General features: G+C 45.1%; 1 protein-coding gene across 1 annotated transcript; it reads left to right on the top strand.

Moving 5' to 3' along the window:
* Window positions 1-1,546: 1,546 nt before the first annotated feature.
* Window positions 1,547-14,147, top strand: KIAA1024 (KIAA1024 ortholog). The gene is made up of 3 exons (XM_011983713.1): window positions 1,547-3,892; window positions 8,737-8,991; window positions 13,950-14,147. The coding sequence occupies exons 1-3, from the start codon at window positions 1,595-1,597 to the stop codon at window positions 14,145-14,147; spliced, it is 2,751 nt and encodes a 916-aa protein (XP_011839103.1). The 5' UTR covers window positions 1,547-1,594.
* Window positions 14,148-14,413: the final 266 nt, after the last annotated feature.

The following is a 14,413-nucleotide window of genomic DNA, read 5'->3' as shown; positions in this document are numbered from 1 at the left end:
CCATCCAAGATCTGTTAATGTACTGTTTTTGTTCAATTTCAAAGTAACGTTTATTATTGTTTGGTGCTTACAAAATAACAAATGCTCATTGTAAAGAATTTTAGAAAAGATGGGAAATGATTTAAAAAAAAACCTATAAAAATAACAGTGGTTGAACAGAAAAGGGTGTGAGGGAACTTTCTGGGGCAATGGGAACATTTTAGTTCTTTACAGGGGCTTCAGTTTCTACGCAGGCATACATAATTGTTGAAACTTCAGCCAATGCACCCTTAAGATTTCTACACTTCATTGTATGTACATTTTACATTAAAAGAAAATCTGTGAACAATTATTGAACTTGGGTTAATGATATATATGATGAAGTATTTGGAAGAAGTGTACAGATGTCTGCAATTTACTCTGAAGTGAATTAAGAAAAAAGAAAGTTTGATGATGAAAATATGGATAGATATGTAATAAAGCAAATAAAGTAAAATATTAATGGAGAATCCAGATGTTGGGTATATTAGTGTTCACTATAAAATTCTTTCAACTTTGCTGTATATTTGATAACTTACATAATAAAGTATTAGGGAAGAGAGGTTACTAATTCAGAAAAAAAATCCATATTTACAATCCAAACTTAACTACTATTAGCATCTTAGTGCACATTATTTTTTCATTTTTGTTTTCAAGAATACATAATTTTATACAATTATGATCTTATACTGATTTATTTTCATATTTTTTCACTCCATATTATATCATAGTTATCGTGCCACTGCACTCCAGCCTGGGGCACAGAGCGAGACTCTGTCTCAAAAAAAAAAAAAAAGAAAAGTTTTCATTATGTAATTTCTAAGTTGAGTTATTATTTATGTACAGTAAAACTTACACTCTCTAGTTTAGAGTCCTGTGAGTTTTGACAAATGCCTACAGTCATGTAACCACCACCACAACCAGGATGTAGAACAATTATATCATTTAGGAAAACTTCTCTGTGCCCCTTTGAGGTCCACCCCCTCCTCACATCCAGCTCTCGGCAGCTACTGATCTGTCTTCCAGAATGTCATTAAGATGGAATCATGCAGTGGAGGATGTACCTTCTGACTCTGGCTTCTTCTGCCCACACACAATACATTCGAGATTCATCCATGTCCTTGCATATACTAGTGGTTTATTCTTTTTTGCTGATGAGTAGTATTCCATTGTAAGAATGTACATTAATGTAGTTTAATGTTTGTAGAAATTCATGGTATATCATAACATGTTTATGTATTCACCTATTTGGATATTTAAGATGTTTTGCTTTCTCATTATTATAAGTGCCATCATAGTGAACACCTTTAAGCATAATTGTTATCATTAATCATTAAGGTAGGTTCCCAGGAAGGAAATTACTAAATCGAATGTTATGAATATTTTTACTGTCCTTACTACATTTTTAATCATTAAAATGTTTTTCTTTGTATTTCTCTATACGGTTTATAAGAAGCTTGACTTCAAACTCCACTGGTGTTTATCATCCTCTTTTCCTCCTCTCTTTCTCAATATTGCCACCACAGAACTGACCTGAAGTTTCAGTGTAGTCAGCGAGCTTTTCAAGTAATAAATCATGGAGACCAATCAGGAAACTTCCCTCTTCTTGGTGAAGATCTTGGAGGAACTGGACAGCAAGCAAAATACCGTTTCTTATCAGGACCTGTGCAAATCTCTCTGTGCCCGGTTCGATCTGTCGCAGCTTGCCAAACTGAGAAGCGTGCTCTTCTACACGGCTTGTCTCGATCCCAGTTTTCCAGCCACTCTATTCAAAGACAAGATGAAATGCACTGTGAATAACCAGCAATCAAAGAAAATCATGGTGGCAGCAGATATTGTGACGATATTTAATCTGATCCAAATGAATGGTGGGGCAGCCAAGGAGAAGCTGCCTACGGGTCGCCAGAAGGTGCGCAAGAAGGAGGCGTCCTTTGAATCATGCAGGTCGGATACAGAGATCTGCAATGCAGCCGAGTGTGAGCCCCTGAACTGTGAGCTGAGTGAGAGGTCTTTCAGCCGGGGCTACCCCACCAGGCAGTCGTCCAAGTGCCGGAAGATGGACTGCAAGGACTGCCCGCAGTTTGTCCCTGCCTCTGAGCCTAATTTCCTGTTGGGAGTTAGCAAAGAGGTGAAAAACCGTGCTGCTTCCCTGGACAGGCTGCAGGCCCTGGCCCCGTACTCTGTGACCAGCCCTCAGCCTTGTGAGATGCAGAGGACCTACTTCCCCATGAACATAGAAAATGAGTCCATTTCAGACCAGGACTCGCTGCCCATCAACCAGAGCATCAAGGAGACCTTCATTTCCAATGACGAGCCATTTGTGGTTCAGTCCTGTGTCCAGAAAAGGAATATCTTTAAAGAGGATTTTCACAATTTGATGGCGGTGTCCCCCAGTTTGGTTGGCCCCGTCAGCAAAGCAGAGAATGAGCACGGGGAGCCCCAGAGCCGAAAGGAGCCCCACAAGCCACCCTTCTTCAACCACAGCTTTGAAATGCCCTATAACAGCCAGTACCTGAATCCGGTGTATTCCCCGGTTCCTGACAAAAGGCGAGCAAAGCATGAAAGCTTAGATGACCTTCAAGCCTCTACGTATTTTGGGCCCACTCCAGTGATGGGAACCCAAGAAGCCAGGCGCTGTCCAGGGAGGCCCAACAAGCAGACTCCCTGGCCAGCCAAAAGCTGGAGCCTTAACACGGAGGAAGTTCCTGACTTTGAACGGTCCTTTTTCAATAGAAATCCCTCCGAGGAGAGGCTACGCTATCCAAATGCCAGTAGCCAGACTCCCAATTTCCCAGCCCCAGACAGGCGCCCGACTTACCTCCCGCCAAAGGATCAACAGCCAATTCTCCCCATTGCTTATGCGGCAAAACCAAACGGGCTCAAATCTAAAGAGATCTCCTCCCCTGTTGACTTGGAGAAGCATGAACCAGTCAAAAAGTTTAAAGACAAGAGCATTAACTGCTCCAGTGGGCAGCTCAGCTCAGATACCAGTAGCGTGGGCACCCAGACTGAGCACGTGCTGGAGCCCAAGAAATGCAGAGACCTGTGCACCTCCAGTCAGGGCAAGTACAGTGACAGGCACACCATGAAGCACTCAGACGATGACTCAGAAATTGTCAGCGACGACATCAGTGACATTTTCCGATTTCTTGATGACATGAGCATCAGTGGCTCCACAGGAGTGATACAGTCGTCCTGCTACAACAGCACAGGGTCCTTGTCTCAGCTCCATAAGTCAGACTGCGATAGTTCCCCCGAGCACAACTTAACCAAAATTGCCAATGGGGTCCCCAGCAGCAAGGGAGACAAGGGCAACCGGCCTGAAAACACCCACCATTCGGAAGAAGAACTGAAGACCAGTGTGTGCAAACTGGTGCTCAGGATTGGCGAAATTGAACGGAAGCTGGAATCCCTGTCGGGTGTCCGTGAGGAAATCTCCCAGGTCTTGGGCAAACTAAATAAATTGGACCAGAAAATGCAACAGCCTGAGAAGGTGAGTGTGCAGATAGATCTGAACTCCTTGACGAGCGAGGTTCCGTCTGATGACAGTGCCTCTCCCCGGATGTTCCGTGCACACAGTGGCTCCCATGGACCAAAACTGGAGAACAACCCCGACTGGTGCTGCTCTGATGCTAGTGGGAGCAACAGCGAGAGCCTGCGGGTCAAGGCCTTAAAAAAAAGCCTCTTCACCAGGCCATCCTCTAGATCCCTAACAGAGGAGAACAGTGCCACGGAGTCCAAAATCGCCAGCATCTCCAACTCGCCCAGAGACTGGCGCACCATCACTTACACCAACCGTGTGGGCCTCAATGAGGAGGAGATAAAAGACACAGGCCCAGGAGATAATAAAGACTGGCATCGGAAATCTAAAGAGGTAATTTAAATTTAAGTTCACAAAATCAGGCACCAGCTTCATCATAGCCCTGGCACATTTCAAAGCCTTGAACATGGCATTAAACAGGCAAGAGGCCTGTCCTCTGTGTGCCAATTATCCTTCCAGGTTTGGCAGGCTTTTCACATTGGAATAGAGAGGACAACATAGGCAGGTTGTGTGTTCTGCCAAGTTGTCCGTCAGCTAGGAGGAGCACATGCTGTGATGGTGCCGACAGCAGAACGTAGGGTTGGGATTCATGGGACAGGTGGTGTGAGAACAGATTTTCATAGAATGGGGAATGTGTCAGCCCAGGCAAGCATCACCAAGGGTATCTTCCTGTCATTTCTGAAATAGCAGGATGCAGGTCAGGTACATGAGGGAAAATGTTGAAAAGGGTGCTAGCTGACACATCCCTTTCATGGACTTCATTGCATGTGTGATGTTCCTTTTTAAGCATGAGGGTTTTTTTCATTATAAAATAAATTGATGGTTAGGAAGTAAAATGATAACTAGGATCATGAGGTCAGGAGTTCGAGACCAGCCTGGCCAATATGTTGAAACCCCATCTTTACTAAAAATGTAAAAAGTTAGCTGGGTGTGGTGACACGAGCCTGTAGTCCCAGCTACTCAGGAGGCCAAGGCAGGAGAATTGCTTGAACCCAGGAGGCGGAGGTTGCAGTGAGCCGAGATCACGCACTGCACTCCAGCCTGGGCAACGGAGCGAGACTCTGTCTCAAAAAAAGACAGCAATGCTTAATCTGGTGTCTTCCTTTCCTTTTTAGTTTTTTTTCTCTACACTGTTGCTTGTTGGAGGCTGTTTCACATAAGTTCAGTTCTTTTGCATGTTTATAGCAGACTTCACTTCCTCAGTCCTAGAATCATTGTGTACACATATACTTGAATCCTTTCTTTCTCTCACCCCCTGCAGTAAGGATGATTTGTTTCTGTGGGACCTGTGGCCGATCCTGTTCATTCTGACTGGGTTATAGTGACCCCTTTCTGGCCAAGGTGATACAACTTCAGTGTGTTGATTGTCTCCATTCCATGTCCTGCTTCTAGAAGGTCAGTGGACAGACAAGTCCCTGCTCCTGAGGTCTCCAAGGTCTGTGTTGTCAGAGAGTGACAGTGGTGTGGGCTACAGACATTCAAAGCCAGGGAGGAGGCTGAGCTCCTTAAATGGTGCTGAGAAGGAAAAGCTTGGAAAACTGGGTTTTAAGGAAATTTTCAGGGTCCAAAGAGGGCAGGGAGTAGAAGAAGTCTTTTTTTTTTTTTTTCTGATTTTAAAGACACCTCTGGTGTCTGCTGATTACCACTCTGCCCTTATGGAGCGGCTTACCACGTTTGGTGCTGGAGAGGATCCAGAATTTGGTTTGTGCTGCCATGCTGGGCACAAGACACCCAGATCCAGTCCTCTGCTCGGGTTCTATTGTCACTGTCTCTTAGCTGCCAGGGTCTGGCCAGGTTTCTGGTGCTTTGGGTTTCAGATATCATTGAACGGTGGCCATTTAGAGAACTCAAATGGTTAGGTGCTTCTGTAGAAATATCAGGTTAAACTGAACTAGCCATGCCTCCCATCTATCCAATGTCAAAGCTTCACAAAGCCAGCAGGAATGAGCAGTCACAAGCTTGAGTCAGATCCGCTCGATAGGCCTAACACAAAGTTGCTAATGCTGGGGATGCATTCTCTTTATTTTGTCCCCTTCTGCAACCTCATTTCTCCTTCCTGGCTTGTGGCTCTCACCAACTTTGAGGTGGTGATTCCCATGGTAGTGACCAGATCCAGCCCGCCTTTAGAGCTTTGGTTGCATATGTCAAACTGCTAAAGGCCAGTTTCCCTAAATATCTTGTCTACATGTGAAAATCTACAGTTCCCAAAGCAGGCTTTTCTGTTCCTTTAAAACCAGTGTTCCCTCTCACTATTTCCATTCTGGGAGAAGTGAGGATGGGGTCAGCATTGTAGCAATCCTCCAAACTGAAGAAGCCCCTTTGGTCCCTCTTCTTGGGCTCACTGTGTCCAGCATAGCTACCAGACCCTATGGATTTGTGTTCTGTCATGGCTCCTGCAACTCTGCCTTCTTTTCCATTTACACTTCTACCTTGAGTCAAGGCTCTTCCCCTACTGGGGATGCTTGGGCACATTCTCCGCCTTCCATCTCATCTCATGGGCCACTGCTGCATTCACTTTCCTAAAATGCCACTCTCTGTGGTTGCGCAGGGTCCCCTATTCCCCACTCTTCTCTGACTCTCCTTTGCCTCCGCAAAGAGTTGCAAACTTCTTAGTCAGGCCTTCACAACCCTGTGAATTTCATGTACCTTTCCTCAACCAGAAGGCTCTGTTATACCTTGACTGGACCCTGCTCTACCTTGATGAGTTTTCCTGTTTTTCCTCAAAATAACCATGCTCATTCATTTGGTCACCGATTCAGTAAACACTAATTGATCACCTATGATGGCCAGGTCCTATTTCACTGTCAAATTTTTCTTCACATGAATCCTCCACCAAGACTCTCTGGTCCACCTCCCCCGTACTGATCTAAGTCCTATGTTCCCCTCAAGGCCCCTTACTTCATAAGTCTCTGTAAGCTTTCCTAGGGCTTATTGCTGGTCTCCAGCCCTTACTCCTGTTTGTTCAGACATAGTGGATGCAAACTTTTTTTTGAAAATACGTATTATGTATATGTATTGACTGTCCAGTAAGAACACAAACTCAGTGATACAAACAGTCATGGGCAGCAATGAAACTTTCCATCTTAGAAGTGAAAACAGTTTCAAATCCTGGCTCTGCCTCTTACCAGCTGTCTGACGTTGGGTCAGTCTCTTAACCTTTCTGACCTGAGTTTCCACATCCATACTAGGGACAATAATATTTACAACCTCAGAATTTTAATGAGAAGATGAAATGAAGACAATGCATGTTTAGCCCTGAGCAGAGTGGTGGACACATAGCCCTTGGTTAATGTCAATTATGCCTGCAGTGGCTGCCATTGTAGTTATATTATCACCATCTACCCTTCCTCCCAGCTTGGTGCAGACACTGCATGTAATAGGAGCTCTCTGAGTGTTGGGTGGTGGTGATGAGCAAAAACTGGTGAAGTCTCTTAGAAGATACTTGGCTTTGATGAGTTAGAAAATAAGAAGGAACCTCATTTTCTTGTGTGGGTTTATCCTGTGTTCTCTGTGTCAGTGTCAGCAGTCTTGATGGTCTGGAATAGCCAAACGTTATGCTCTATTTGGGTAAAAGTCAATGGTTTGGGTTTGCTGGTAGGTGGAGATGTGTTTCCAGTCCCCATGCAGGTGTAGGATACACACACTCACACACGTACACATATACACCATGTGTGCTTCCAACCCCTATGCAAATGTATGACCCACACACTCACACACATACACACATACACCACGTGTGCTTCCAGCCCCTATGCAAGCATATGATCCACACGCTCACACACATACACACATACACCACGTGTGCTTCCAGCCCCTATGCAAGCGTATGATCCACATGCTCACACACATACACACATACACCATGTGTGCTTCCAGCCCCTATGCAAGCGTATGATCCACACGCTCACACACATACACACATACACCACGTGTGCTTCTAGCCCCTATGTAATCATATGATCCACACACTCATACACATACACACATACACCACATGTGCTTCCAGCCCCTATGCAAGTGTATAAGCCACACATTCACACACATACACCACATGTGCCCACCACATTCTTGCACATCAACTCTCATCGCATCACACCTAAACATTCTCCTTCTCTTCCTTCTGTACACACACCTTGACTCACATTCTTCTTTTTTCCTTTTTCTCTTGCTATTACTGAGATACACAACTTCTTTGCTCTCTGTTCTGTATACATGACTACATATAATTGGCTTCTAACCCTTTGATGAATATTCATGGAGTGTCTTCTACTTGGTGGTATCATCTTGCTGGAGAAGGGGATTAAAAGGTGAACAAAACGATCCCTAGCCTTCAAGGAACTCATAGTTTAGCAGAGGAGTCAGATGGGCAAACAGGTGGTTATAGTTCAAAGGCACAAATGCTGGCCAAGGGTCTGGACATAGTCCTAAGAGGTCGCAGAAATGAGCACTGACCCAGTCTTAGGACAGGTATACTGAGAGCAGAAACCTTTGGGTTGCATTCAATGACTCAGAATATAAACTATTGCCACCTGTTTTAGGCACCTTTCTACTTCCACACTGCTGCCCAGACTGCTCTCTTATTCTGAAGGCCGTATCCCTTCTGACAGGGGCCCATCTGCTGCCTGGGAAAATCAGTAGAGGCTCTCAACACGTGCTTTCTGACTCAGCTTCTTCCTTCCAAAGAAGCAGTGTAGCATCAGGGTTTTCAGCGAGTTCCTTGAGGAAAGGACTTTTACTCATCTGTACCCCGCATAAAACGGTAATAGAAAGAGGGGGCATTAATATCAGTGGTTAAAGACTCTCTAAAGCCAGATGATCAGGTTTAAATCCTAGCTCCACCCCTTACTAGCTGTGTGCCTGGGGCAAGTTACTGAGTCTGGGCTCCGTTTTCCTACCTGTACAATGGGGATTCACAATGGTAGTGATGGCATAAAGATTCCATTAAATAACCTTTTTCTGGCACAGAAATGTTAGTTTATATTAGTAACATTATGATCATAAGCTTTTCCTAGAGAATTTCCCCCAACATGGCTATGTTTTCACACTTTCGATTTGCTTGGAAGTAACTGCACTTTGCTACCTGGATGTCTACAGGAAAGCTGCTGGCTGCTCAATTGCACTGTGAAATCCCAGGGCATCTTTGCCACTTGTCTGGACTTCTTTGTGCCCCTCTGCAGGCAGACAGGCAGTACGACATTCCCCCACAGCACCGACTGCCCAAGCAGCCCAAAGACGGCTTCCTGGTGGAGCAGGTGTTCAGCCCTCACCCCTACCCTGCCTCCCTCAAGGCCCACATGAAGAGCAACCCACTGTACACAGACATGCGGCTGACTGAGTTGGCCGAGGTGAAGAGGGGCCAACCTTCTTGGACCATTGAGGAGTATGCACGGAATGCGAGTGACAAGGGCAAGCTGACAGCCCTGGACCTGCAGGTGAGCCTCTCACTGTCCCTGGGTTGGGGGAAGCCCAGCTGTGCCCGGGCAAATGCAGGAATGGATCACGGACGGCTTAGACCAACCAGCCCACTTCCACACCCTCCAACTCCCTGGGACCCCAACATGGAATTCAGAACTTTAATAAATCATAGAGCAGAAGAGACTTTTAACAAGGGGATCATTGTTTTGCTTATTTGTAAACATTTAGCGGTAGGAATGCTTGATTTATTTATGTATTTTTTATCGGCCATCTGATTTGCTAACGATGCATTTACAACTCTGTACCAAGTGCAGATTCTAATATTTGCTCACAAGACCTGAGCCAAACTGTTTAATGAAATACAAGCTGATTTCTCCTTCCATATGTAGCACGTGGGATAAGCATATTTGTGGGAGCCAAGCTATGGATTATGTTTCCATACGGAGCAGCCCCAGGTAAGAGCCATCCCCGGAAGCTCTATGAATGCAGTTGTGGCTGGAGGGCATGTTTTTTGTTCACCCACAGGCAGGGCTGGGTTTTGGCCACACTTTTATTTTGGTGGGCAACTCTGCCTGGTTCCATTCACACTGGGTTGATCTGTGTCTCCAGATCACCACAGGAGCAAAGGAAGTACCCTGTCCCCACCTGTGCACTTAGCTTTGTAGGCAGCCAGGCCATAGCACCAGGGGTGCCCGTTCCACCCAGGCCCCGGAATGACCATGCACGTGAAGCACAGTTGGTGAGAGCTGCCTGTGGAGATCAGTATGGCAAGGCTTCCCTGAAGTGGCCTTGCTCTAGAACAAAGAGGGCTGTGGGAGGTGCAGTGTGGTGGAGAGAAAAGACCACATTCTGGCAGCACTGGGTTTTCATCCCGGACTCCTTCGCTGTGTGGCCGGAAGCATTCACTCCATCTGATTGAGGTTCAGCCCCTCCACCTGTTAAATGGACATAATAATATCGAGCTTGTGAGTCACTGTAAGAATTAAAAATAATATATTTAAAGTACCTGGCATCAAGTAGGCACTGAAAAGGAAGGCCCTTGGGGGCTGGTCAATGACGCTGAAATCAATCAACTTTGCATAGTGCTTTCTACAGTCTCTCAGTCCCAGGCACAGTGGCCTGTGAGGCAGGAATTGTTATGACCATCTTCAGTTTACAGATGAGGAAATCGAGGACCCGGGAAGCTCAATAATTTGCCCCAGGTCAGACCAGTCTAAATTCATACTGGACCATCTGGCAATAAGTCTCATGTTCTTTCTCTTCTACAACTTCCTTGCCATTTCATTTTGCTATTGTTAAGAGTTTAGTGGAGTTTTATGTTGTTTAAAAAAAAAAATGATTGCAATGACATTTGTTTGTCTTGGGCCCTAAATGACAGCAATTATGGGAAGGGGCAGCTCTGGCCAGACCCTGACAGTGAGTGTTGTGGGGGCATCAGGAGCAACCCTGAGCCCGTCCTCACCCCTCTTACCTCATGCATTTTACATTCCCACTTGTACTGCACACCCCTTGACCCTTCAGGTCAGTCCCTCTTCTGTCAACTTCCTGTGGGCAAGGAGGCTAGAGAGGGATTTGATTCTCCCTCCAGTGGGTCCCTGTGCAGCTCTGCTATGGGCATCATACCTCGATCTGTGGGAATTAGAATACCAAGAGCAGCTGGGGGTCAGAAAGGACCTGGAGGTGTGAATGGCTCAAGCAACGGAATAATCAATATTTCACCAGTATCACTGGATGACCTTGAAAGAGTTCGATTAATTAGGTGAGTCGTAGACTGAGAAACATCTTTGCAAAGCTTGCAGGGAGGGAGCTGGAAGATTTTCCCCCTACAGGTATGTGAGCTTTTAGTGCACCAATGTTTATAAGCATAAAAATAAAATTATAAAAATTAAAAACAGATATTTGGGTTATAGAGCTTTAGGTGACATTACTTAAAAGTGCAAAGGAGAAAGTATCCAGTTGCATAAAATATGAGGAAGTAGGGAGTTCAATAGCTGTATGAGGGTATTTACAGCAAAAAAGAGCCAACCTTGAGAGCTTGGTGAAGGCAGCAAGTACCACCTTTTTTCTTTTCATCTCTTTGCAGAGACTCGGGTACAGTTTTAGGGCAGTGTTGGTGTCTGGACAATCTTCCCGGAGTTCCTTTGTGTTGAGATGTACATTCGCCATCAGTGGTTCCCACTTGAGGGCATAGGCAAAGGTGCAAACCTTTTTCTTCTTTCCAGTGTTTGCCAGGGTTAATTAATAACTGCCTGTGTCCCTTGAAACCTCAGTATTACCTCTCTTCTACTTGATGCGATTACAGCTTACAGTTATTGAAAAAACTAATTAAAAATAGTTTATTCCACACACTGAATCCCAGCCCATAATAGTGTATATAGCTATGAAAGGAAACCAATTTCCTTCTGTCTGAGCCAGAGGGACTAAAGCACAAAATCTGATGTGTTATTTACACACTGTTTGGCTCCTGGGCCAGCCCTAGGATGACTGAGAAGAAGAGCAGGTTGTTTTATCCATAGTGCGCTGAGCCTGACTTCCAGGTGCCAGGGTATGGAGGGCTGCTGGTATGACCCTCCACCAGCTCCCAGCCTTTAGGGGCACATTACCCACTTCTGCAGACCAGTCTTCCAGCAAAATATGCCCATCTTGGGTCCATCTCTCCTTTCTTTAGTGTCTATTAAATTGCTGAAGGGCTTTCATGTTTTCATGCCAAGGAGAACAGACTGGTCCCAAGGGCCTGTGGCAGGCAGAGCTTTGGCGGCTCAAGCAGGAGGAGGAGGCGGTGCAACAGTCGGGGCTTGGCAGCAGTGGAACTGCTCCGGGAAGCTCAGGGAAGAGGCTCCTGGGGTTCTAGCAGAGGATGCTGTAGCAGGAGTTTCTTGCAAAGGCTGAAGAGTTGGACAGAGCACCCTGTACAATAAGGACGTTTCCCACATTGAGAGTGTCTTGGTTTCTATTTTGGGTGCCCTGAGTGTCCAGGACCACCTTCCAGCCATCCACGTAACTTGAGAAATTAAATAGCAGTCTCTCAACATTATGCCTTGGTGAGGGAAGGGACCAGGAAGATTTTCTGTGATGCCTAGATCCCCTTCTCTTTCCATTGTACAGTGTTGTATAGCATGTCTTAGAAAGGAGCTGGCAAACTTTCTCTGTAAAGGACCAGATAGTAAACCCTTTAGGCCTTGTGGGCCTTATAATCTCTCACAACTGCTCAACTCGGCCATTGTAGCACGAAAACAGCTATAGACAATTTGGAAACAAATAGGAGTGGTTGTGTTTCCATAAATCTTTATTTTTGGACACTGAGATTTGCATTTCATATAATTTTCACATGTCATAAAATATTATTCTTTTGTTTTTTTTCAACCATTTAAAAATGGAAAAAAATCACTCTTAGTTCAAGGGTTGTAAAAAGACAGGTGGCAGGTTAGATACGGCCTGCAGGCCACAGTGTGCCTAGCTGTGTGCTAGATGACTGTGAGCAACAGGTAGATAATCAAGCCTAGGGGGGCAGGGCCTGCGGGTTGTCAGTGTCCTGGCAGCAGGCAGGTGGCGTGCTCAAAGGGGTAGTTAAGGAGCGGACTCTTTACAATAGCTGGTGAAGCACCCAGAGACCAGCACCAGTAGGAAGCTGTTGCCACCCTTGGATCTGAAGGGCCAAGGGAAAGGGGCTGTTTCTGAAACTCACTGAGACCCACAGCTCTGATAGCAGGTGTCCAGTAGGAGCTGGGCCACTGACAAACTGCAGCCCAGCCAGGAGGGAGCTGGGGGAATAAATACCTCAATCTCTCTTTCTTCTTGTCTTCATTGGTTTGGGAGCTTGAAGGCAGGGGAGTCCCCATGATGTGTCCATGTAGTTTATATTCCTAGGGGCACAGAGCAAGATGGAAAAAAAACAGAATGAATCTAGAAGGTCAGGCAGAGAATTACTAGCATGCATTAGAATCATCACTGTTCCATCAATAAATGGTACAACTGAGTTTTTTAAAACTTTGAAAGGTTTGTTTTTTGGGCCTGTGTTTGTATATGTGTATGAATAATTTTTAATGTGCCCATGTTTATGAGCATACAGCAATCTAAGAAAATCTTCAAAATAGATATTTTGTTTGCATTTCAAAGACTTAAATGGCCTCACTTGGAATTGCAATGTGTTGTTGCTTTTATGTGACACTCATATTATTAAATGCTTGCCATAAAATGAGAACACTGCCTTTCTTCATGGAAATAGATTTTAACTGTCAACGTGGAATAGGATTCACAGGCAATACAGGTTAAATGTGGTATTTCTCCTGATGACAGTTGATTAATCTTGGGGAGATCAGCGGACAGATGTCAGTGGGGGCTCTCTCTTTGGGGAAGCTGCACCAAGTCTGGATCCATTGCCACGGCAGGTCTGGGGTGGGAACAGTCTGCTATGGGGTCAGTAGGCCTTGACTTTGAGCAGTGGCATGACCTGCTCAGATAAATGGTTGAAGTTGAAATATTTTATATTTTGTTTGAACTGCTCATCTTGGAGATTCCTTTGATTTTTCAGTAGAAGCTTTTCAGAATGCTATGATGGCCTTGTTTCAAGCAGATCTGTTCATAGAGCCTGTTGGAAGAAAGCATTTTTCAGTGACTTTCCTTGTTTCCCTTGCAGAGGGGCCCGCCTGTTCTTGGTTGCATGCCCTTGAAGTTTAGAGTCTTGCTCATCTCAGCCCCATTTTGCTTGCTTACAGATGAAAGACCCTTGGGTTTCTCTGTGTCAAAACCAACACGACATTTTTAGTGAGGGAGGGGCCCATGCAATCTGTGATATGTGGGATGAGCCTGTGGTAGCCTGCCTCAGGCAAGGGGCTGGTGGGGCAATGTTATGCAACACAGTCTCTAACTCCCAGCTGCAGACAACTTAAGTGCTTCAGGAGTGATGACTGTCAGGACGTCTTTGACCTGATTTCAAGTATTCACCGTATTTCTAACATCTTCTCTTCGCTTTTAGACACAAGAATCTTTAAACCCAAACAATTTAGAGTACTGGATGGAAGACATTTATACTCCAGGATACGATTCATTACTAAAACGTAAAGAAGCTGAATTCAGACGAGCCAAGGTCTGCAAGATAGCTGCTCTGATCGCTGCTGCGGCATGCACCGTCATCCTCGTGATTGTCGTGCCCATCTGCACAATGAAATCATGAGCTAAGAATGCAACCTTACGTACAGCTTATGACTATCGATGTTGTCGTCTGTATTTTAGAATCTTGCAGCAGTGAGACAACAATTTATTGAAACAGAGATGAAATCATGGAGGCATTTCTACAAATATTGAAGGAAGGTGGTTTTCAGAAACTATACTAATTCTAGTGAGAAATCTACCTACCTGTTAGCTTTGACTCAATTACACTCTGATGCATTTTTAGAAGTGCGATATCTTTTCCTACCAAAAGAACATAATTGACTATCA

The sequence above is a fragment of the Mandrillus leucophaeus genome, unplaced genomic scaffold, assembly GCF_000951045.1.
Source record: "Mandrillus leucophaeus isolate KB7577 unplaced genomic scaffold, Mleu.le_1.0 Scaffold254, whole genome shotgun sequence".
Lineage (NCBI taxonomy): Eukaryota > Metazoa > Chordata > Mammalia > Primates > Cercopithecidae > Mandrillus > Mandrillus leucophaeus.
The sequence above is the reverse complement of the archived record's forward strand: the minus strand, read 5'-3'. Positions and strand labels throughout refer to the sequence as shown.

Coding starts and splice junctions, on each gene's coding strand:
- KIAA1024 (XM_011983713.1), top strand. CDS start 1,595: ATGGAGACCAATCAGGAAACTTCCCTCTTCTTGGTGAAGATCTTGGAG. Junction 3,893..8,736: donor GGCATCGGAAATCTAAAGAG/GTAATTTAAATT, acceptor GCCCCTCTGCAG/GCAGACAGGCAGTACGACAT. Junction 8,992..13,949: donor TGACAGCCCTGGACCTGCAG/GTGAGCCTCTCA, acceptor CTTCGCTTTTAG/ACACAAGAATCTTTAAACCC.